The sequence below is a fragment of the Hyaena hyaena genome, unplaced genomic scaffold (assembly GCF_003009895.1).
Source record: "Hyaena hyaena isolate Hyena2069 unplaced genomic scaffold, ASM300989v1 scaffold_1149, whole genome shotgun sequence".
Lineage (NCBI taxonomy): Eukaryota > Metazoa > Chordata > Mammalia > Carnivora > Hyaenidae > Hyaena > Hyaena hyaena.
Window position 1 is genome coordinate 373,678 of NW_024081786.1, and position 26,612 is coordinate 400,289.

The window sequence follows — 26,612 nt, forward strand, 5'->3', positions numbered from 1 at the left end:
TGCATATGATTAATAATGAAAGATACACCAAGGAAGAGAATCCAAAGTAGGAAACATAGCTTCACCATGTTCAACATGTAGACTATTAAACAATCATTTTTGATAATCATTATCAATGGCACCCCAAATACTATTGTGTTTTATGAAGCACCCATTTATCTTCATATAAAACACTAATGGTCTATATGTAAACATTATGTCGTTACATGTCCACATAAATGATCCAGTTGGCTATAAATGTTTAATACCATTACATAGCCCTGCATAACACATTCTGTTTCTGTCCAAAATGCTTTTTTAAAAGCAAATACTCCTAGTCATTAAGAAGTGACACAATGATAAGAAAAAAATTAGGAAAAAGTTATTTTCAGGGTTCATGGGTGAGTGTGAAGAGCATAGTACAAAATACTTTTTATAGAACCTCCAAGACAAATATTCATAGAAATTTGTAATGGCCTCTGGAGATTAAGTTTTATATGAAAGCATTAAGACATGTTCACATTATACAGAAAAAAATGCTTAGGAAATTACATTATGGTGGAGCCAACATAGTCTTTCATAAACCCTTTATGTTAGTTGAATAATTTATTGGACATACTCTGGAGCAGAATCACAATACCTGTCTAGTTCATGTTTCAGGCAAGATCAAATGTACATCCACTTCCAAACACAAAATGAAAGAGACTTTATGTCCTTCTCTGAATGTATTTGAAAAAAATATTTGTTAATTCTTAAAATTCATGGATATAACAGACCTATTTGAAAAAAGTGGATAAAATTAGACAAGCTATAGAGATCATTACTAGCAAGTTCAGAAAATGGAATTTCTACTAGAGAGTTTATATTCCATTATAACCTTATAAATAAGAAATACAGTTTGTGCAGTTGTTTTGGGAGAAGTTCTCTGGTAGCCAGCCCATTTAAATATACATTGATTACAATCCATATTGCAGGACACAAAATTCCGATTTTAATGGATTAATTTGATAAGCATACATATGAGTATATCTATATATTAAATATATAGATACATAAGTATATATTGTGTATGTGTCTTATCAGTGTTAACTTGATATCCTAAATTTAGACTTTGAAATAGCTGACAAAATCAGAAGACAATAGTACACTACTTGTTACACTATTTGTAATATTTGATAAAATCACAAATACATTAACACTATAATTTAATGAGGTAATTTCATATTTATATAGACTACTTTTTATGTCTCACCTCAGACAATACCACATTTTTAGGATGACTCAATCACAGTAATACCTTCACCATTCCTTCTATATTAAGTGATCTTCTGTACTGCTACAAGGACTGTTTTGCAAAAAGCAAGCAAACAAACAAACAAAAAACCCCCCAAAACCTGACAAAACTAAATGTATTTGTAGTCCTAGCACATGCTTTTCTAGGATGGGAGGAAAAGGACTGACCGAATAATCTGAACAGACAGAGCTCTGAAACTGTAACAAAATTCCTGTCAACACATTTTGGGTATTTTCTCTTTTCTGTATGAAATTTTAAAAACAAGATATTTCTTATCCATAAATTTGACTCAACAAACACTTAACTCACAAACATGATAAGGTAAATAATAGTAATGATAATACTAATGATTATAAAGATAATGATGGTTATCATCATCAACTAAAGAGGATAAGAAAAATATCCTTTTCCCATTCAGCCCACCTCTGTGCTCATGTCCTTTCCCCAAAATGCCACAAACAGTACAGACAGAAGCATCCACATTCACTGTTAAAGAAGAAAGACCGGATGCTTCCTGAAACACAAGGGAAGACTGAGCAAGGGAAAGAGTGGATAGTCTTCATTCTGTATAATATTAGTGAACATTGCTTTCTTAGCATCATAAAATAGAAGTAGGCTTGTGTCACACTGAGAAGAAAATGGGTTCATATCTGCAGTCCTTGAAAAAAATGCCCCATATACCTTCTCAATTCTATACACAATATGATACTTTATGTTTTCAGAACATTTTTTAGACTACTGACATTAAATGATTGTTATTAAGCTTAGTTTTGTGGATAACATGGGGCGAAACAGTAAAATTTAGAAACAAAGAGGTAATTGTGATAACTGCTCCAGGTTTTTACCCTTAAAAATAAAATAGTTTTCTTTCAGTAATACAACCAAATAAAATAGTTAAAATTTAGTTTGGAAGTAAGTACTTTCTGAGTGCTTTAAATTGAAGTATCAAACACTTCTCAAGAAAAGCTAAAGAGAGATTCCTGTAGATAAGTGGAATACATTTAAGTTTTTGTTTAATTTCTCAAATTCTTGTGTAGAAAGCATGTATCATTCAGGTAATAGATTTGGTATGTTTATAAATGGTTTATAATAGTTCTACATTTATTCCGAAAGATTTTTAGAAAATATATCTACAGAGCCGCTAAAATCAACTGTCTAAGAGCATAAAATAGCATATTATAACCTCAACCTACCTGACTACATTTAATCGTTTTTTAAAAAACACAGGAAATAAATTAGGCACCATCAAGGTATTACTGTGTATCTAAATTATTTATTTAATGTATCTCTGTTCTAATATTTTCCTAGTGTGAAGATAAATAATATTCATCAAACCAAACTTTGTTTCCCCTTAGGATTTTGAGGTAGCTTTGGATGCTTCATTATCCTTTTGTGATGCTCAGACATTACATATATTAAATCAAGAGACCCACTTTAATAATGGTTGGGGACATTTTTGAATTGGGGGACAATTATCCAAAAGAAACAAAAAAACAACACAGGAAGACATATAATTAAAAACAAATGTTTGGAGTAAATATTTGCAACTACATTGTTTGTTAGTTTTCATATTGAGCAACCTGAAACCACAGGGTAGAATGGCTAAAAATAAAAGAAAACTAAATGAGAACAAAGAAGCAAAAACAATGTACATAACCTATGCATAGTTAACAATAGCAAATCATATGCTTTGGATCGGATATAGATAGCTGGTTAGATGAGAAATGCAAGAAATAACAGAAAGAAAAACAGTAAGAGAATTTCTTGCTTATAGTGATAAAATAGCTAGATCACAAGTCTCTGTTGTATATAGAATCAAAATTATTACTACTGCACCTTCATCTCTGGCCCCATTCATTTATTTATGTATCTATCCATTCACTCATTCACTCGAGCAACTGCTGCGTTTCAGATATTGTACCAGGTACCTTTAAGAACCTCCAACCATCCCATGGATTTATTTTTCAGTCACTTCACACTGAAATTGCCCTGATGAAGAAGTTTTTCGTATAGTTGTAAACAAAAACATGTGACCCTCTTAATAGGCCAATCTTTTGTTGATCTCTCAAAATATAAACTTTTTGAAAGACAGAAACATAAAGACTTCTTAACGGTTCTAAAAACAAGTATTTAAGCATTTGGTTAATACACCCTGAAAATAGTCTTGTAAAACTAATACAAATTAAATGGTTTCAATGGCTTTAGTCAAACAGAATAAATTTCACATGATTAGATGTTATAGAGTTCTAAATGTTTATAAGAAATAAGAGATAAAAAATTAAAGTTTCATTTGAAACATAAGCAGAGAACTGACTTAAAAAAATACAGGCAACTGAAAAATATAAAATAAATTAATCAAGAGTTTGGAGTAGATATGCTACGCTGTGGCCTTTATGCATAATTTCAGAGCCCCCTTCACCATAACCTTCATGTCAGAGATTTCTTTTTGGGGATTAGTTCTTTTAAGTCTCAAAAGCCTTTATATATTCAGGACTTTTTATTGCCATGTAGGTAAAAACTAGGAAAGGGAAAAGTGATGTGCTTTTGTCAATCAGCACCTTTGAAGAATTAAGTATTTGATGTTAATTAGAAATATTAAATTGGGATCAGAGCATTATTACAGCAATTGTGTTGAAGATACACTTTGCTCCGAGCAATGCTTTTGATTTTACAAAATACTACTACACAGGTAATCTCATTTATTCCTCAAAGAACTATACAACTGACCCATGAAAGCTGATTAGATTTTAGAAATGTGAAAGGCAAATTTTAGAAAGGGAACCAGGATAGAGAAGGCATTTATGAAACACCTAAGATAGTACTAGCCCATTAGATAATTTCTTTCGAGACTGGCATGGAAAATAATCTCTAACTGCTTTAAGTTTACCTGCTTTTGAATGTCATCATGATAAATCATGTATAAGGTGTGCCTCTATCAAGTTAAAATTAACTGAAATTTTTATATATGTCTCTAGTAGAAGGAAATTAAACTAATGGCTACCATTCCTTATCTGTGTTTTCAAATGATTTGTAAGAGCTAATAAACCCACTGTGTGTTTAACTTACTCCCATGGAGTATGTTATATAAATGCAGTACATATCTTATTATATTATGGCTAAATTTTTTTTTGTGCAATGTTTTCACACGAGCCTCATTCTCCACCTCCTACTTCAAACACCAAGAAACCTCTTAGCGTTAACCCCCATTTACCAATCTTTACTAAAATACCATCAAGTCGCTATATAATGTAAGACTTTCAATGAGTAAATAGGAACATTTATCTATAGACCTTGATTTCATTGCTATCCAAGAATGCCATTTATCAAGGAGCAATATTATTGCCTGACTAAATTAAAATTTTTTAAATGTTAACTTCAGACAGCAAGAGAGTGCGAGTGGGGAGGGGCAGAGAAAGGAGGAGAGAGAGAATTCCAAGTAGGCTCTGCACTGTCAGCACAGAGCCCAACATGGGGCTCGATCCCACAAACCATGAGATCAGGACCCCGGACAAAACCAAGAGTTGGATGCTTAACTGACTGAGCCACCTGGGTGCCCCTAAATTAAAAAAAAAATTTAGTGATGCGCGAAGCATGATTTCTAATCAAATTTCATCACAGGTTTGGTTAAAATAAGTGCATTTACTCTAAGAGAAAACATTCCAATTGAGAATTATAGGCAGAAGGGAAAAATGAAATCACTATCTGGTTAATGAGCAATGACTTTATATTGCTTATAAATGTAATAAGAATTCCATTAGAAGTATTTTTTACTTTACTTAGTGATAAACATAAATATTCCTTTGATAAAGCAGTCTTGTATTTTTGTCTCCTTTTTTAACTTACATTAAGAAAAACATAAAATTCACTCATTCTGCAAATGTGTACTGCATGAATGAAAATAGCTTCATATGCTCAGGTAGCAGTGTATAAAATTGTGGCATGTGATCTAAAACTGAACTGGATATTTTTGATAAATGCAAAATCAATTGCATTTTCTTTTGCTTCCCACCAAAAAAAAGCTATGGCATGGATGAGAAATACCATAGAGCCGTTAAGACACCTGAACCAAGAATGTTGTTTACGAGTGTACTTATTATAACACTGTCTGGATATACTTATGGAGTATTTCATTTTAAATACCATAACAACACAGTTGTTCTTTATAGTATCTGCCTGAAAACAAACACCACTGTCCTTGAAAGAAAATATAGAATCTCCTCACTGAAAAATATTTACCAGCCATGGGTGATCCTTTGTAAGACTGGAGGAAATATCATTATTTATGCAAGACACTTTTTGTCTGATGATAACCTTTATTACGTGTTCTGCTATTGTAGAACCTGGAAGTCAGTCCTAGAACAGGGGAAGGCACTGACGCTGTGTCACGCTTTTATCCCTAAGCTATTTCATACATGTTACCTTCACATATTAAATTAAACTGCACCTGGAAGGTTTATACATCTTGGCTCTAGTAGCCATGTATCAGAGAAACAAAACCGGAATTTCAAATTCCAATTTCCTATGTGAGTTTTCAAAATCACTTTTTCATTAAAAAGAAATAGTAAGTTACACAGTGCTTTCCAATAACCACTCGGAATTTGAAAGAGTTGCTTTTCCACTATGCCCATCAGAACTGCTGGACTGAATTAACATGGCATTCATAGACATGCTCCTTTGAGAACACAGTGCATGTGTGTTCAGTGAGTTAAGATAACAATAGTATTCCTTTACTTCTCCATTCAGGGAGTACCTGTGCCTTGCTCTGGATCACTCAGCAGGCAAAGTGAGAAACTTACTTGGCTTTGAATGTGCTCTTTTAGATGTGGGCCCCTCTGTGACAGAATCAGGAGGTCGACTAGCTAACTGCAATGCAGTTGAGTTGTTCCTGTTAGTGTTTTGGGACTCAACATTTGTGACGGCTTCATTCTGTGGTTCGGTACTTGGCTTTGTGCCAGTCTTTCTTTTCTGCTTCTGGGTCACAGAAGTGCTTGAAGTCCAGGTAGGAGGCAAAGCAGAGGTAGTGGTAGAGGAGTCCTGACTTGAACAAGTTTCTGAAGATTGTATCACATTGTCATTGGCAACTTTACAGCACTGGGCATTCTCTTCATGTCCCACAGCTTGTTTGGACATGGACTGGGGCAGAGTTACACTACAGCCTTGGATTTGAGCCCCATTAGTTTGAGAGTAGACATTGCTGACCTTGGTGACCTTGTGTTGCCCATTATTGTTACAAACCTTATACCGGATCATTAGGATGATGATGAAAACCAGCACAGATGCTACAATGATTCCACCGATAATAATAATCATGGTGCCTCCCAAAAACTGGGACTGCATGAAGTGGCATCGCACATAATCCTGTTCCGTAGTAAACTGGATGCAACCCACGACTCTCGTGGCAGTGAGCGAAGTGATGCCATCATCATATATTGCCAAGACACACAAGTCATACATAGTTCCAGCAGCCAGGTTATTGACAAGAAAAGTTTTGCTCGTGGGAGGTATCATTCTGAGGGACAATGGAATTTGCATTAATATGGAAAACAAAACATATAAACACACAGGTGTTAAGACTTCAGTCTGTTTCATTTCAGTATTCATTAAGATAAGCACACTTATAACAGATATGAAATATGGGGAAATGATCTAATCTTACATTTACCTAGTTAAAATGGTTAAAAGTCATTGTTGGATTCTGCATTATATTAATGGTGCCTGCACCATGCCTTGACAAGCTTACTAATTACATTGCTTGGCAAAGCAGAACTCCTAATAAAAGCCACTGCTAAAAAATCATTTATGACAAATTGCTTTTGAAAGGTGTGACTGTGACATTATCTGACTACTAAACAAATCCATTTAGCACTTACAACACCTCTGTGACTAAAAGCCAATTTGAAGGAAGGGAAAACACTGACAATCACATTAGAAACCAGAATGGAAACACATTTCAGAGTATTTATTTTCCAAATCAGTTATAAGCTGCTATGGAATGGTATCCAGTAAATCTATCTTTAATAACTAAGATAATTACTAAGATTAAAGTACTTTATTTACAGATCTCAGCCCTCTTTTATGTCTTCAATACTTGGTTCCTAGTATGTTTTTATCTATAAATGAGGGTGATGAAAATGCATGAGTAATATTATCCTAGAGGCATGAACAGGGCAATGCTGTTGACCAGAGTACAAAACCCTCGTCCTGCCCATTGTGGGCTGATGAAATTACCTTCAGAACACAGTTTCTAAAGTTTGATAAACATTATAGACATCTCTGAACTCATTATATCACAAAACTCTTCTGTGGATGCTTTATTCCCCCCACATTTTTTAAGTAGCAACCAGATATGACCTAAACTGAGACTTCATTTAGAAAAAAGGTGCTTGAAACTATAGATTTTCCCTGAAAAAAATTTTAGAAGATTTTAAAACTTGGCTGTGCTAATCTGTTATACAACCTACACAATGTGTTCTGAATGAACTAGGCAACCTTTAGGTCAGAGTATTTATTTAGGATTAAAATCACTATCATTTAGTAAGTGTATGATAAATACCAGGCATTCCTAAGCACATTATCTATAACACAATTTTTTTTCTTTTTTTTTCTAGAACACCATAATTTTATTCTTATAATGACTGTATGAGTTGAGTTAGGCATCATTATTCTTTTATTCATGACAAACCCTGCAGTCAGGATATTTAAGCAACTTTCTGAAGGTCACGTAGAATTTACTTGTCATGGAAGGATTAAAATGGTAGAATATGGAAACGAGAAACAGACCTATTGCATATACTTATGTATATGTAATATATGTATATATTTATATGCAAGTTAACATATATATTAGCTATGGGAAGGTGAAGGGTAGAGGTGTACACTCTTCTTTGACAATGGGTTACATAATGGATAGTCCCAGTAAAGAGCTGAGTATGAGAAGGATAAGCTACTTTATGCATGCATCATAGTCTACATGACCATACATTTAGTGATGAGAGGCATTTTAGAAACCATTTACTTTAATCTCTTGCTTTTAAAGATGGGGAAATTAAAACTCAGCCATGTAGAACTTTGCCTAGAATCGATCATATGGCTAGCTGGGCCACTGTTATTTTTTTCTACCGGTCCATGGTCATTTTTAAAACAAGTTCTCTCATTTCCATACATGAATGAAAACCAAATTATCTTCAAGAACTCATCTTGAGTATATAAGAATTGAGTTGATCTTATTTCAGAAAAGCTTCAAGACAAAAAAATATATATGTATATTTCAAAACCGTGATTTGCATCATTTCCTAGGAGTAATAGTAGTCTGTCATGAGTGAAATTATATGGAGAGGTAAAAATGTATATTTCCAACTGAAAACTGGACAAGATGTGACTATAAATCAATGAGGCTGAACTTTAGAAAAACATACCAGAAAACCTAAGTCAGATGCAAATTCTCTATCAAAGTCATTATGAGGAGATTACATATTTAATTCTAGAGATACTTTCACTGCTCAAAATATCGATAAACTCTTTTTGGAACTGTCTTAAGAACCAGTGTACATGAAACAATACACATGCACATAATTCAATCACTCAAAAATATCAGTCTCATTATTTTATAGTTACATCCTATTTTTGACCAAAAATGGCAATACCCATCTTGATCACCCACCTTATTCATAAGACTTGGCTCCAAATGGCTTTTGCTTGTTTCCAAAATTCAAATTCACCCTCAAAAGACGAAGATTTGCCACCACTGAGGATATTCAAAATAGTATGACGAAGGTTCTAAAGATAATTCCAAAAGTGCTTTGAGCAATGCCAGCATCATTGGGGTAATGGTATAGCCTCCCAACGTGACTTCCTTGAAGGAAAGAACACTCATGTGGATGTGTAAGTTCTGGTATGTTTTTGAATTTTTAAAATAAATCAATCTTGTTCTCTGATAGTCACATCTCTTAGATGAGGGGAAAGAAAGTAAGTAAGCATCATATTAAATATAAATTTGAACTCTCTAAAAATAACACCATTCAAAATATTTCCCCACAGGTGATCACCTTTCACAAACCTCACATTATACACTTTAAACAACGGAGTTCTGTAATCACAACAAGGGTAGCACTGCCAATTAAAAAAACAAATCAGTAGCACATTAACAAGCCCTACATTGAGAGGCATGGTTAAGTACCAAAATCTGGTTAATTTTTCTTACCTGTAAACAAGGGTGTCATCATAAGTACCATTGTACTGGATTTGGAACATACGTATTCCAGGAATATTTCTTTGAAAATTAAATTTAAGTAGTGCCGTGGATGATGTCGCTTCTGCTACTACAATCTTATCTTGACTCATTTTAGGATCACCATTACTACTGCTTGCATTAGAACCTGACTTTGTAGAAGTTGAGATATCTGAAGAACCAGGATCAGGCTCGTGGATATGATTTGTACTGTTGAGTAAGTGAGGGAGTTTTATTATATGAAGATCCACTGTTTGTGTTGCTTCCCCAGCAGGATTGGAAGCAATGCAGGTAAAAGCACCTGTATCCTTCACAGTCGTTATAAGAATATCAAGTGTTCCGTTATCATACACCAGAGATCTTGTTGCATTTGAAATAAGCTTCCCTTCAGGAGAAATCCAGTGAATTGCAGGTTCAGGGTCCCCCCTGGCTTTGCACCTCAGGGTTGCCCTTTGACCTTCCAGCACTCTCATCTCATGTGTATGACGAGTAATGAGAGGAGGCTCACATAAAAACTCTTCCTCGGGAATTGACCAAAAATAGCGGCCAGTTAAAAGTGCTGGAGAAGCACAAGTCTCTAGGTCATCTTCTCTGGACAGACGCCTCAACCACAACAATTCACAATTGCAATGCAAAGGGTTTCCACCGAAGCTTAATGCAAAAGTTGACGGGCTGATTATTCCTGAGGTTGCTAGTACCTGAGCTCGCTGAAAGAGAGGGTCAGGTGGTAGCTTCTGCAATTTATTTGATGTTACATCTAGCCGAGTCATCTTGTGCAAGTGGGAGAAAGTCCCCTTGGGAATGTTATCAATCATATTGTGATCCAAACTAAGGGTGTGCAAGCTAACCATCTTTTCAACTGCATCCCAAGGAATCGTTTCTAAATTATTGTAGGACAGGTCCAGCTCCTCAAGGGCAAAGACATCATCAAATGCTGTAGAAGAAATTAAAGTCAGCTGATTGTTGTTCAGTATCAAATGATGGAGATTGGAAAGCCCACTGAACATATCGTTTGTAATTTTAGTCAATCTGTTGCTATTCAAATGCAATGCCCTCAAATTTCGCAAGTCTGCAAAAGCATGAGGTGTAATAAAACTTATTGTATTCCTGGATAGAGTCAGGTCCACCAAGCTGGTCATATTGGCAAAATCTTTCCTTTTAATATTTGTAACAAAATTGTCTGCCAACCGCAGCTCCACAGTTCTTCTGTCGATGTTTGGTGGAACAAATAAAAGCCCTTTCTTGGCACAAAGGGTTGCGAGATTAGGAGACAAAATCTGACAGACACAACGCTTTGGACAGATCTGAGCTCTCACTGCTATGCCCATGAAAAACAGATAAAAAAGAAATTTTTCCATTGTAGATCAGATTTAAGAGCCTGTAAGAAAAGACACAAAATGTAGTGTTAGCATCCAATCATTTCACTAATGTTCACATTCATTCCCACTGGAATAATCCTTTTGATTCAAATTGCAATACAGAACCAATTTACTCATTTGTTTACATAACAAACAAGTATAAAATATCTCCTCTGAATTGCAGGCTATAATTGACACCAGGATGAAAAATATGCCATTCATGGCCTTGTGGGATTTAAAATCAAATGGGGAAAACAAAGAAACCAACAGATTATTACAATTGTGTAAATTATGTGCTATTTTTGAAATATGTCCAGGGTACTACATGGATGCACCAAAAAAGTGATATTCAGCCCAGATTGGAGGGTAGGAGTTAGGACAGTTCCCCATAACCCTGAAAGAAACCTTGACAGTTGAAAATATTAAAGATATACTTAAGAATTTGCAAGCATTTCAATTTACTGAGTAGAAACAATAATAGACAATATTTGTTATTGTAAACTTTGTGGCATATTTGAAAGTAAGTAATCATTAATAAAATTTTATTCATCTTTACAAACTATCTTGAATGTACCACAACCTATCTGCAAATAAAGGCTCTTATTCTCAAAGATAAAAACGCTAAAGATGTACCACAAATGCTCTGAGCTCCTTAAATATTAGAATATTTTATGACATAAAATTAGATTTTTCAAAGATAATTTTTGAAAAGCAGTCATCAAAATTCTTGACAGTGAGCCCCCCCAAAATACTATAATTCCATTTTTTCTTTTCTTAGAATCGTAATACATTTATATTTATCCAAATGTAATGAAAAGAATCTTGACAGTTTCATTTTCCAGTTTGATCTTATTAAATACTAGGGCCCCTGGGTGGCTCAGTCAGCTGAATGACCAACTCTTGATTTCGGCTCAGGTCATAATCTCAGGGTTGTGAGATTGAGTCCCACATCAGTCTCCACACAGGCATGGAGCCTGCCTAGGATTGTCTCTCTCTTTCCCCCTCTACCCCTCCCCACCTCACCCTATGTCTCTCTCAAAAAAAAAAATTAAAATACTAAGACATAAGCAATTAAAAATTCTCATAAATTATGGGTGCCTGGGTGGCTCAGTTGGTCAAGCCTCCAACTTCAGCTCAGGTCATGATCTCACAGTTAATGAGTTCAAGCTCTGCATTGGACTCTCTGCTCTCAGGCACAGAACCCACTCTGGATCTTCTGTCTCGCTCTCTTCCTGCCCCTACCCTGCACTCATTCTCTCTCAAAAACGAACATTAAAAAATAATAAATAAACAAGTAAATAAAATTCTCATAAATTACATGTATTTTTAACTGTCAAGGAAAATTGCTGGAGAAAGTCAGTCAATTTTCTAATTAGTGAAAATACAAAATATGGACTTACTCCAGAAAGAATATACCTAGTTTCCTAAATAAAACATATTCTTATAGATTCGATTTATTTTATGCCTAGTTTATGTCATATTTAATGTGGTTGTAATGAATAAGCACTGTCAGTCTCAACAAAGGAAAAGATCTTACTCTTCTATGACAGAATAACTAGTACTAAACTAGCTTTTCCACAAGACGCAAGCAGCAAAAAAAAAGTACAAAAATATACGTAACTATAGTTTTCACAGACTGGAAAAAAAAGAAGCACGGTATTGTGATCCTTGGGAAGCATGAAGAAAAATAAATGAACCTTACTGCTGCTCCTGGAGACACTTTTAAAAACATAGCACAAGGAGGGAAAACAAGATGACTCATGAACAGGTGAAGAGGATGGACTGGAATGTAGACTCTCCAATGGCTTGAATTTATGAGGCAAAATGGCAGGAGAAGAGAGTTATCTGAAGAAAGAACTTCAGTTATCCTGTAGGTAGACACAGGGCAACAGACACTAACCTTACTGAAACACTCGGTGGAGGGGTGAGGGAGAAGAGAAGATGGGAGAAAAAGTGAACAGAAACTCTGACCTGTGGAAAAATATTAAGATGTCAAAATTAAGAAGCATATAATCAGAGTTTCAGAAGAAGGCTATAAAGTAGAGATAAAGGGCAAATTTTTTCACACTGGTGATAAAGAAAAAACATAAGTCCACGCTCAAAACAAGGAAAACCATACCAAGACACACCATAATCAAATTTCAGGTAACCAAAGGAAAAAAAATAACCTTTAAAGGAGTCACAGAAATAAGACACATTACAAGAAGATAAACTGAACAAAATGAAAATAATGGCTGATGCCTCACTGATTTTGGAGATAAAGCAAGATAGGAGACAATGAGAAATATATTGAAAATATTGCAAGAAAAAAAAAGTCTGTCAACCTGGGTGGGATTTATATATTCATAAAAGGTGAAAGTAAAATAAAAACATTTCAGGAGAAACAAACTGAAAGTTTCATTACCAGAAGAACTGTGCTGTAAGAAAATATAAAGGATATTCTCTTCAGGTTGATGGAAAACTGTATCAGATGAAATCTTGAATCTTTATAAATGGATGGAAAACTACAGAAATGGTATATCTGTGGATAGATATAAAATATTTTTGTTGTGTTTTAATCTGTTTCTAAATAGGACTTCCGGTATGAATATTAAAATTACAAAATATGCAAAGAAACATACAAATAACATCCCACATCATTTGCACCCCAGTAATCAAATAAACTGGATAAGCTGGACGTCATGTTTTAAAATAATGTCATATTTCTGAGGATATAAACTTACAGTAACTGTGTTCCAGAGAGTGATGTCTTGGATGCTAGGGAAGAGTGCCATAGATGTCCCCTGACTTCCCCACCCAAACAGAAAGGAAGTAAGAGGAATTATCTGCTATAAATTAGGGTACAGAGGAGCCAGCCTACTTTTTTTTTTATGTTTATTTTTGAGACAAAGAGAGAGAGCATGAGCAGGGGAGGGGCAGAGAGAGGGAGATAGAGGATCTGAAGCAGGCTCCACACTGCCAGTGCAAGGTCCGAGGTGGTGCTTGGTCCCGTGAACCATGAGATCATGACCTGAGCTGACGCTGGATGCTCAACCAACAGGGACCCTGGCAGCCTGTTTTTTAAAAGTTTAACAAACTTCTTTTTAATGCTTTATTTTTTGGAACAATTTTAGGTCCACAGCAAAAATGAGAGGGAAGTACAGAGATTTCCTGTATACCAACTGCTCCCAATATACATAGCCTCCACCATTATCAACATCCCCTACCAGAGTAGTCATTTGCTACAATTGATGCATCTACTTTGACACATCATAATTACCCAAAATCTAGAGTTTATGTTAGGGTCCAATCTTGGTGTTGTACACTCTACAGGTCTGGACAAATGACAAATATTCACCATTATGGTATATATAGAGTATTCTCACTGTCCTAAAAGTCCTCTGTGCTCTTCCCATTCGTCTCTCCCTGGCTCATCCCTGGCAATTACTGATTGCCATATATTTTTGGCAATATATGATATATATTTTATCATATATGTTAGGTGATAATATATTTTATTATCATATATAGATATATTTTACTATCTCCATAATTCTGTCTTTTCTCAAAAGTCATACAGTTGAAATTATATAGTATGTAGCTTTTTTCAGATTGACTTCTTTCACTTAATAATATGTTCCCCCATGTCTTTTCATGGCTTAATAGTTCATTTCCTTTTAGCATTGAATAATATCCCATTGTCTGCATGTACCAACATCCACATATATCTATTCATCCACTAAAGGACATCTGGTTGCTTCCAAGTGTTGGCAATTCTGAATAAAGCTGCTCTACACATAAATGTAAAGGCTTTATAGTGTGGACATAAGTTTTTAACTCCTTTGGGTAAATACCAAGGAGTGTGGTTGCTGGACTGCATGGTGAGAACATGTTTAGTTTTGTAAGAAAGTGCTAGACTGTCTTCCAAAGTGGCTGTACCATAATTCCCAGCAGCAATATGAGACTTTCTGTTGCACCAGATTCTTGCCAGCAGGTCATGTTGTCAGTGATCCAGATTTGGTCATTCTAATAGGTAGGTGTGTATTGGTATCTCATTGCTTTAATTTGCATTTCCTTGATGATATATGATGTAGGGTATCTTCTCCTATTTTATTTACCATCTGTAAATCTTCTTCATTGAGGTGTCTGTCAAGGTCTTTGCCTCATTTTTAAATTATAGTTTTTTAATTATTATTTAGTTTTAAGAATTCTTTGTATATTTTGGATAACAGTCTTTTCTCAGATGTATCTTTTGTGAATATTTTTCCCTGTTCCTGGCTTGTCTTTGCATTTTCTTGACATTGTTTTTTCTGGAGCCAAAGTTTTTAATGTTAATGAAATCCAGCACATCAATTATCTCTTTCATGGATCGTGCCTTAGGTGTTGTATATAAAAAGCATCACCATACCCAAGGTCATTTAGGTTTTTCCCCATGTTACCTTTTAGGAGTTTTATAGTATTGCATTATATGTTCTGAAGTTATTTCAGTCTGTCACTTGCTGCAGTATTATCGGAATTCAGTTCACAACAGCTTCACATTTTTGAGAGCATGGCTGAGAATTTTCCTATTCAAGGAGGCATGGGATCTTGGTTTGGAGATCTGTCTGTTTTACAGACGAACTATCTGATTTCCAAACATTTGGAGGCCTCAGTCAACTTTACATCTCTGCTACCATTGTTTTGGTGGCCAATGAGGGTTCTTTGATCTTTCATCTCATCCCCAGATTTCTTTACTTTTGACTGCAACTGAGCTACCCTAGATTCTATGAAGGTAGAGGTTTCCTCTAAGAAGTTTTGTGCATCTCTCCAATGCCATCTCAGACATTCTGTAGTTGAAAGTCAGACATACTGTATGAGAAGAAAAGAACTGAGTTCTCCATCCCCTCTCTTAGTCTTTTTATAGCTGAAAGTTCTGAGTGACTAATTATTCTTTGTGCTCTTCAATATCTTACCCATCATTCCTCCGAAGTTAAAAATCTGGGTTGCTTGTAAGATTCATTTCAATTTTTTTCCTCCCCCTATTCTTCCCCATTTTTTTTCTTATATGAAAAAGCAGATTACCTAGGGAAATTGTCTCGAAGAAACAGAAATTAGAATGATAGTTACCAGGGGTGGGAGGTTAGGGAATTGGGGGATGTTATTTAAGGGTACAAACTTACAACTAATAGATAAATGAGCTCTGGAAATCTAGTGCACAGTGTAGTAATTACAGACAACAATATTGCATTATATTCATCAAAATTGCTAAGAGACTAGATCTTAAATGTTCCCACTGCAAAAAAAGAAATAAGCACATGACATGATAGAGATGTTAATTAAGGCTACAATAGCAATCTTATTGCAATAAGTTTGTATCAAATCAACATGTTTTAAACCTTAAATTTATTCAATGCTATATGACCATTATACCTCAATTGAAAAAAAAGCCATTGAAGTCTTAATCTCCAATATCCCTGAATGTGAGTATAACTGGAAATAAGGTCTTTGTAGATTATCAAGTTAGAGTGAGGTGATTAGTGTAATCCCTAATCCAATATGATTGTGTCCTTATTAACAGGGGAAATCCAGGCACATTATTGGTAGCTAATTAGAACTTAGTCATATTTTAGAAAGATGTATTTTCTTAGCTCTGCCATATATCTTCAAAGATGGGATTCCATTCCAACTCAAATTATGCATCCTATTTCATTATCTGATTTACTTCATCAACATATATATGGCCTGATATGATATGAGTTCACTGCCTATATGGTGATTTAGAAAGACTGAGTTTAGAACAAAACGTGGACCACTTTCTTAATTCACTGTTTATTTATTTATTTTTGTTTAAATAAGACCTGTAAGTAAAGAGTCATATGAATTGTGATTAATGAGATTTCCCACATTATCTTAGGACAGAGTGGAGATTTCAAAATTTATAGAAGACTGAAGATGAGGGATCATGTAAAGAAATAGTTTTCACTTCCTACAAGTTCATGCACCAATCCTTGACATATTTATTAGAATTATGTAGTACTACTTGAAGAAATTGAGTATGAATGGAAGAGCAGAGCAGCTGCTGGGCTTTGTTGGAATTCACGATTTAAAAATTTATGAAGATCATCAAACACACTAAACTCATTCTTATGTAGTTAAGTCAAACTCTTTTAGAACATCTGTCTACTGCTTTCCCTAACTGGTTAAATGCAAACAACCCAGATCTGTTTTTAATAATAATATTTGAGTGGGGATGTAACTCAGTAAATAGTCATACAGCTGCAGCTCTCTAGCTAGTATTTATACATCTCTACATTATATGTTCTTTCAAGTTAATTCTTTTCAGACACAAAGTGACACATTTATAAACAAAGAAGAGTCTATCACACAAAACTGGAAAATGATTTTCCAGTACCGCATCCTTCTTTCAGCCGATAGCTATTACATCACATATGCTCAAGAGAATTAGTATTTATTTGGCAATTAAAACAGAATACACAAGCAAATTTAGGTTTTACAACCAACTGAGAGCATTATCTATTCTCTGCAGAAACCAATAAGGTACCAATTTACATGTTGAGTTAAAGGAAAACTATTGGGCCCCTCGGGAGCTGCCTTGCCATCATTCAATAGAGTTCCACCAATTCAATTAGTGTCTCTTTGCCCAGGCTAATGCCGGAGATCAGATGCTGAAGCCTGGTGACACTGATGAGTTGCTTTAGGATGTGTCAAAATGGCTACAGTGTTGCAAAGGGTATTTTATAACATGGTTTATATAATGAAACACTTTTGATATTCATTTCTAATATTTTAGGTTTTTGTTTATTTTTTCCAAGGGCTATATATGACAACATTACTCATCTGTTCTCTACTAAAATATATATGAGGATATCACTATTGAACCTACTAAATTCAAGCCTCAAAACAAGACAACTATAACCTTGAACAATTATCATCGACCTTCGATTATGATCGTCTGTAGGAAAATTCCTAAATACACTGAAAATTAAACTTTTGAAAAATTCACTCATGCATCTATTCCCTCATTCTTTTACTAATTTCTTCAGGAAGATTTATTTATCATTTGCATCACATGCAAGGTGCTTTGCTAGAATCTGCTAAGTTTACAAGGCTGGGATCTGATCAGGACAAGCATGTTCACAATTATAATAGAAGGTAGATAGTGAAAAGTTTTAACTCAACATACATTTTGATATTTAAATTTACACAAATAAAATGGGCCTTTGAGTTAATATAGTAGTATCCTTAATTTTTGCTATCTATCTGTGTATTCATATATGTATTTTTTATACAACATGGCACATGTATCCATAAACCCATATTATTTTATATTAATGGACTAGATAAATGGCCCAGTTAGCAAAATAAACTTAATTATCTAAAAATTAATAGTTATCATTCATTGAACATAGGTAAACATGAAAGTAGTGGTCTCTTTTATAGATGAGGAAATGAGATTGAGATACTGAAAATTAAAACAGTTTGCTAAATGGAATATTTACCATGCTCTATCTAAGCAGTAGATACATAAATATTTCAACACTTCTTTGTTTTTGTTTTCTTTTTTTTTAGAATGAAGGTAAAAGCTACATAGTAAGATGTTTTATTTATTTTATAAAATATTTTTAATATTAATTTTGTTAGCTTACATTAGGAAGCTAAGACTGATTTTTTATGCAATGTATGTATTATACTGAATCCTATTTATGCTTTACACAACTTCATATAAAGTGGTTATTTTTTCCCATTTTATATGATGAAATAAAATTTAAGAAATCTTAAGGAATCCTCTCAAGGCTATACAAAAAGAAAACAAAAAAGGTAGGCTTAAGATGGAGATCTATTTCCAAATAGCATGCCTTTCCTAGGATAAGAAGATGCTTCATATATATTATTTACATTGTGTTTTTCTGATTATTATGTCTTTTTTTAAAAAAATTAATGTTTTATTTATTTTTTGAGAGACAGAGAGACAGACAGCGTGAGCAGGGGAGAGTCAGAGAGAGAGAGGGAGATAAAAGAATCAGGCTCCAGGCTCTGAGCTAGCTGTCAGCACAGAGCCCGATGCAGGGCTAGAACCCACAAACCACGAGATCATGACCCAAGCCAAAGTTGGAAGCTTAACTGACTAAGCCACCCAGGCACCCCATCTTTTTTGGGCATTGTTGATTCTAACAACGAGTCCTTAAATTCATTAAGTTATTTACTCATTTATGTTCCTGATCTCTGTTCATAATCAAATTACACCTAAAGGGTGCTAGCATATTACAATTGTGGAGATTTAAGAACACCTAGACAGAGACTTCATGACAACCCAAATGACATACTTAATCAGCATCATTCATTTATTTTTTGGTATGTCAAGACATGAGTGAAGTTACCCAAATACTTAAATTTGTAATACTAATTACTCTTTTAAGAACAGAAATTCTAGGGGCGCCTGGGTGGCTCAGTCAGTTATGCAGCTGCCTTCAGCTCAGGTCATGATCTTGCAGTTCATTGTTTGAGCCCCGCATCAGGCTCTGTGCTGACAGCTCAGAGCCTGGAGGCTGCTTCGGGTTCTGTGTCTCCCTCTCTCTCTGACCCTCCCCCACTCACACTCTGTGTCTCTCACTCTCTCAAAAATGAGTAAACATTAAAAAAAACAAACTCAGAAATCCTACCTCATAGAAAGGAGAGTGATTTCTGTGTATAAAGAGTTCTCAGTGTTTTCCCACTGATATGTATTGGCCTGTCCCTTCCCTTGCCCACTACAGAGATTTTATAATGTCATTGAGGGTCCATGGATTAGGAGAATAAATACTACCAGTAACTCTGAAGGAGAATGTATTCTCTTTTGCAAAAAATAGCTTGGGGAGAGAAAGCAGGCTAAAACAGCCTAGTGCTAAGAGGCTGTGAAGATTCCCAGTGGTGAGAACAGCAGTAGTTGGAAGTCAGGTCAGCTGGCACAGGTGGCAAGCGGTTTGCTAAAATGAATTTCTGTTGACTGTAAGCACTCCTTCTGGATGTTCAGATACAAGTGGGAAATATGTGGGAAGTGGGAGGGGCGATGTGTGTATAAAGTGTAAGATCATTTATATTTAGAACTCCGAGTAATTAAGACAGTAGTGCCTCTAAGGAATAAGTATAATTTATCTGGGGAGTAGATGGTTATTTCTTTAGCAAAATAATTTGATGATCCATTTTGTATGTGAACAGTGGGTGGCCTGAGGCATGGATTTTACAGGGACAGCGAAACAAGCTAGGTAAATTCTAGTCTGATAAATTAAATTAAAGTTCACTGTGTGGAGAGGAGAGAGAACTGACAAAAGTAGACAAAGGGAGAAGATTCCAGTGTAGGCATGGAACCTTCACAGAGACAGTCACAGATAAGGAAACTCTGAGATACAGAGTATCATGTTTGCCAAGATAATACACTGTTGCTTCCCATCAGCTTCAAACCTGAAGTGTGTACCCACCCTTCCCCCCCTCGCCCCCTGCCCCATATCAAGGCTTGTGGGAAACATCAGGGTAAAAAGGGCTTGCATTCCATGTCTGGATTGGTATTGAATGATGAGGAAACTGAATCTTAGTGAAAGTCTGAAGACATTATTAATCTAAGACTCCAACCTGGATGGCATACACCGGAGTCTCTTTCTATTGCATCTCATTGCAGGATAATCAAGTTTCAATGGACACAGGGGAGAAGGAAGGTCCAGGATATAGAACATTATCACAAATGTGAAATGCAATGAAATCACTACCCTGCCATGGCAGAATACCAGATAACCCCCGTTTTCTTCCAGTTTTCAAGAATACAGCAGCTCCCACCTTAAAATTCACTGTGATTTTATGACAACATGAAAGAGCATAGAAGGGGTTATAACACAAATTTAAATGTCATTAATCAGGGTTCCGAATCTAGTAAACGATTTACCCTTTTTCTTTGGATTTCTGAGAGGTGAATGTCTGAGCCTTTGAGATGTCATGCTATCCATTATGTTTCTGTCTCCTAATGGTGTTTAACATTTCATGTAATGAGCCTCTGTGGTTATATTGGCTCTATTGTGCTGTTGCCATAGCAATTAAAGAGGCCCCGTTGTGGAGCAATGCAGACAGGATGCTCAGCACAGACATGTTCAGGCATCCAGAAATCTAGATAATTCTTCAGAAAAAACTGTGCGCTTTACGTTTTCCTTTATATTATTGTGGGTCTTGAGGCAGCCAAGTTGTCACCAATGGAAACTCCAAATGAAAATCTAAAAAGGATTAGAGAGGAGAGAAAGACATACACAGCATACACAGAGGAAGTAGTGAATTTATTGAGGGTTTAAATACTAAATATGTGTGCGGGTGGAAAGTTCCGGCAGTACTCCTACAGAAATGTTTTGACAAACTAACACCATATGGACGCTTTTATATCACTGAGAGCCATGTGGCTTTCCTTCTCTCTCTCTGTCTCCCTCTCTCTCCGCCTCTCCCTTTTTTCCCTCTTCCTTTCTGCTTCCTTTCCATTTCCCTCCCATCTCTCTCAAACACACCCACTCAATCTTATTAGATTTGTCTATTTTTTGTGTTAATATTGTTTTGCTTTTTACAACATAATGATCATTTCAATTTGACATTATGCATATTTTCCAAAAAGTAAAATAATATTACTACATGAAAAGCTCATGCCCAATTGTATAAAAAATTATAAATTTAAGAGATAGTTGAATGAAGGATATAGACAGATGATTCTTGGAAGCTTAAACCACTCTCTTTCTGTATTGAACTGCCAATGAATCCACTCTTGATTTCCAATGCTCTCAAAATTAACATGTCTACAACTGAATTTCCTAATTTTCTCTCTCAAATCTGCTTTACTCCTACTATAGTACTTCTCTGTAATCATTTAAAACCTAGTTATTTTTAAAGCCTAGACTCAAACATTGGAATTATTCATTATTTCTTTTTGTTATAAACCATTACAGTTCATTAATAACCCTGTATACTGTATAGTAAGAATATACATGATGGGATCATATCTACTGCTACTTTTCATTGTCTTTCACTTGGAATGTAACAACAGCCTCCTAACTAGTTAACCCGCTTCAGCCATTAAATCCCTTTAATCTATTTTCCACAAATGAGTCAGACTGAGCTTGTTAAAACTTAAAGCATATCAAAAACTTTCTGCTGGCTTCTCATCTGACTTGGAGAAAATGCCCAGGTCCTTACAACTGACCATAAATTCCTTTTCTCTGATTTCAGTACTACTCTGGTCTTGATTTGCTTCATTCTTACCACATTGGACACTTTGCTGTTTCTCGAACACATAGGGCAAACTATTGCTATAGACTTTGCATTCCCTTTTCTTTTTTCTTTATTTGGATCTCACTATCCATCTGTATGCATATGTCTAGTTTAACCCCTCAGTTCTTTCCAGTCTTTATTTAAATGTCACCTTCAGATTGGGCCTACTCTGTCCACCCCCATTTATTTATTTATTTATTTATTTATTTATATTTTTATTTATTTCTAGGAGAGAGAGAGAGAGACAGCATGAGCAGGGCAGGGTCAGAGAGAGAGGGAGACACAGACTCTGAAATAGGCTCCAGGCTCTGAGCTGGCAGTCAGCACAGACCCCGATGCGGGGCTCGAACCCACGAACCACAAGATCATGACCTAAGCAAAAGTCAGGCACTCAACCGACTGAGCCACCCAGGCGCCCCTGTCCACCCCCATTTAAACTGTAATCCTCACTTTCCAATCCCTATTTTATTTTTCTCCAAAACCATCGCTATCATCTCACCTTCTATATATTTTGTGTCTTTGCTTATTTTCTGACACCATCAAGTAAAACAAAAGTTCACAAGAACAGGGATTTTTCTCTTTTGTTCATCACTGTATCCTCACCACCTAGAAAAAGGGAAGGCACAAAGTAGGCTCTAAGTATTTGATGAATGAATGAAGATGGAAATCCAACAATTTAACAAGTGTTTAACAAAGTGTTCAAAATTCTTAGTAATTAAAATGTGAATAAACATACTATTTTTGTAAAACAATTATAGTTTTACAGTTATAATATCAGTGCTGGTAACAATACAATGAAAAGATATCCTTACCCATTGCTAGAGGTAGTAGACATTGAATTTTATGCCCTCTAAAATTAAAAAAAAAAAAAAGCCATGGAGTCTGGAGAAAAGAATAAAGTATAGAGTGAGGGAATAAAAGGATAAAAAAAGGAGAGGGAAGCAAACCATAAGAGACTCTTAACTACAGAGAACAAACTGAGGGTTGGTGGAGGCAGGTGGGGAGGGGATGGGCTACATGGGTGATGAGTGTTAAGGAGGGCACATGTTATGATGAGCGCTGGGTGATGTAAAGTACTGAATCACTAAATCCTTCTCCTGAAACCAGTATCACCGTACATGTTAAGTAACTAGAATTTAAATAAAAACTTGAAACAAACAAAGCAAAACAAAAAAGAGAAAAGCTCAATATTGGCAGGCTCTTGACAAAGAAGAGGACTGATTAATTTAACTGTCTGGGGTTGTGAAAGAAGTGACAGACAAGGAGCATTATAGGATGTTTCGGGCTGTGCAATTTCCTCTTATACTCTTTAAGAAAATCATAAGTAAAATTTGCATGATTTGTAAATGCCTCTGGAGTGGGGGGTTGTGTTCACTTTAAACGCACCACTGTGCTAGCCTATGCCTGAAGGTAGGTATAAAACAAAATGACAAACTCATGATAAATGCTCCATGAATGGAAGCAGCAGCAAAGCAGATACTTAGTGGAAAAAAGTGAAACAGAATAACAATCATGTATATGTATTCATGTACATCCAGGGCTAAATGCGTCTGTATATGTGGATATGTTATGTTAATGGAAGTATTAATTGCCTTTTCAATACCCATTCTTCCCTTCTTTAGTAACAGAAACTCAGTTTGTCCCTGTTGTATTGCTTCCCAGAAGGAAGAGTTTATTTTCTAGCTTCTTTTGCAGGGAGATATCATCAATCATGTGCGTAATGTCACTTACATCTCATTCTTCCGATAAGGTGTAAGTGAAAATGATGACAAGAAGTTCAGAGACAGCTGCTTAAAGGGAGATGACTGAGATGGGATGTATCCTGCCTGTCCTTATGTCCATCTATCTTCTTCTCAACTATAATTTGGAGATGATGCCTAGAACTCTAGCAGCCAACTTGGACACTGAGATGACCTTGAAGATGGCGGTCATGAGTCAAGAAGATGGAGGAGGTATTCCTGATTAAAATGGAGTTGCTCTAGGGGCGCCTGGGTGGCTTAGTTGGTTGAGTGTCCGACTTTCGCTTAGGTCATGATCTCGCGGTTCGTGGGTTCGAGCCCCGCATCGGGGTCTGTGCTGACTGGCAGCTCAGAGCCTGGAGCCTGTTTCAGTCTGTGACTCCCTCTCTCTCTGACCCTCCCCTGCTCACACTGTCTCTCTCTCTCCTAGAAATAAATAAAAACATAAAAAAAAATTAAAATGGAGTTGCTCTATCAGCCATGCATTACCTTCCAATATATTTAAACTATTCTGCTACTCATGGCCAAACTAAAATCAACTGGTTCCAGTATGATTTTAAAAACATCAAAGCACCAAATGTGAATACAATGAAAATGACTAGAATGAAACAACGTATCATGCATTCAACCATATGTCTACAGACATTTCAAATATTTTTAAAACATTATATATAGTGAACATATATTTGCTGTAAGATAGAAAAAACATTAAAACTAACTTGAATTCTTTTAATGCTGCTTTATATGTATTAGCAATAAAACATATCTATAAAATTGTCAAGTGATTGCAAGATTTTTGACCAGTAATGCTCTGGGCTATAGCAAAGTCCACAAAATTGCTAAAAACAAATATTTTATGATGACCAAAGTGAGTAAACACATTTCACATACATCTGTCATGTATCAGTAGTCAATCCCTGGGGCATTTTTTTAGTTTCTTTTTTTAAATGCTTATTTATTTATTTTGAGAGAGAGAGAGACAGAGAGCATGTGTGTGAGCAGGGGAGTGGCAACAAGAGAGGGAGAGACAATCCCAACCAGGCTCTATGCTGTCAACCTGGAGCCCAATGCGGGCTCCATCCCACAAACCAGTGAGATCATAACCCGAGTCGAAATAAGAGTTGGATGCTCAACTGACTGAGATACCCAGGCACCTCAAAGGCATTTTTCGATAGTAAGTTAGTTAGAAAAGTGCATTAATTATTTCAAGCTACCCAATGAGAATTTTATAAAATTCAGGCATTAGGTCAACTACAAATATTCTCTGATTATGTGAATGAAATGTAAAAATATTCCTGACTTGGTTATTGATCCAATGTGTAGGTATGTGCAAGTGTTAGCTTGCTTCCTCAACTTTGGCTTGGGGGGATCAGGTTATAATGATTATAATATAGAGTGCCTATAGGAAAGAAAAACCATTTGGAGCATATATAGAGAAGAAAAGAAGCCTTGATGTGACGAAAGATAATGAGCTTGGTTTGAGATAATCTATTTTTTTGAAAATATCTGTCCATTTAAGTCTAGGCTGGATAAGCTTCGAAATAAAGAAGACACTGGTATTAAAATCTGGAGTGCCTAGATGGCTCAGTCAATTAAGCATCTTTCTGACTCTTGATTTCAGTTGAGGTCATCGTCTCATAGTTGGTTGAGTTCGAGCTATATGTGGGGCTCTGCTGACAGTGTGGAGCCTGTCTTGGATTCTCTCCCCCCCTTTCTCTCTGCCCCTCCCCCAGTAGTGCTCACTCGCTCTCTCAGTATAAATAAAAAGAACCTAAAATCTATATGCATTCAATACCTGAAGGATATGATGGAGGTGACTGGTTTGCAGACAATGAAAATGCATTATTTAAAATTTCTTGATAACACTCTATTGTGTAACTTTAAGGGCATTTTTCATTGTTATTTCTTTGTCTACAAAATAATAATTATCTTTTGATATATGATTATTATTTAAAAAAAATTTTTTTTTTTATTTATTTCTAGGAGAGAGAGAGAGAGAGAGACAGCACGAGCAGGGGAGGGTCAGAGAGAGAGGGAGTCACAGACTGAAACAGGCTCCAGGCTCCGAGCTGGCAGTCAGCACAGAGCCCGACGCGGGGCTCGAACCCACGAACCGCGAGGTCATGACCTAAGCGAAAGTCGGACGCTTAACCGACTAAGCCACCCAGGCGCCCCGATATATGATTATTTTTAAGTGTCACCCTTCATGACACATTTTTAAATAAAATGAATCTAGTGTCTAGTATTTGCTTTTAGGATTTTGAAGACAGAGCTAGCTAGACATCAAGCAGCTCTCCTCATTATAATGAAGCTACTCCTCATTTTTTCTAGTTTTTAAGAACCACTGATCTATAACTGAGAATCGAGGCCAAAATATTTTTCAGATATGATTTAAGCTTTCCAAACCTTAAAAACTAGGCATACTAGAGACATATAGATAACCAACAACCACATGAAAAGATGCTCAACATCACTCATCATCAGGGAAATGCAAATCAAAACCACAATAAGATATCATCTCATACTTGTCAGAATGGCAAGAATCAGTAAGGCAAGAAATAACAAGTGTTGTTGAGGATATGGAGAAAAAGGAATCTTCATAAACTTTGGTAAAAATGTAAATTTGTGCAGCCACTACGGAAAACAGTATGGAGTTCCCTCAAAAAATTAAAAACAGAATTACCATATGATCTAGTAATTCCACTACTGAGTATTTACCCAAAGAAAATGAAAACACTAATTTAAAAAGATATATACACCCCTAT

The 26,612-nt window shown here is 35.6% G+C and overlaps 1 protein-coding gene across 2 annotated transcripts in view; it reads right to left on the bottom strand.

Moving 5' to 3' along the window:
• The window catches only part of LRFN5 (leucine rich repeat and fibronectin type III domain containing 5), a 129,924-nt gene that overhangs the window by 6,679 nt on the left and 96,633 nt on the right, over positions 1 to 26,612 (bottom strand). For both annotated transcript variants that reach the window (XM_039222551.1, XM_039222550.1), the window contains 2 exons: positions 9,474 to 10,878; positions 6,070 to 6,782 (listed from right to left, as the gene is read on the bottom strand). In XM_039222551.1, the coding sequence (XP_039078482.1) occupies positions 6,070 to 6,782; positions 9,474 to 10,858 (2,098 nt within the window). In that variant the 5' untranslated portion in view covers positions 10,859 to 10,878. Of the gene's footprint in view, positions 1 to 6,069; positions 6,783 to 9,473; positions 10,879 to 26,612 lie in introns of those variants that run through there.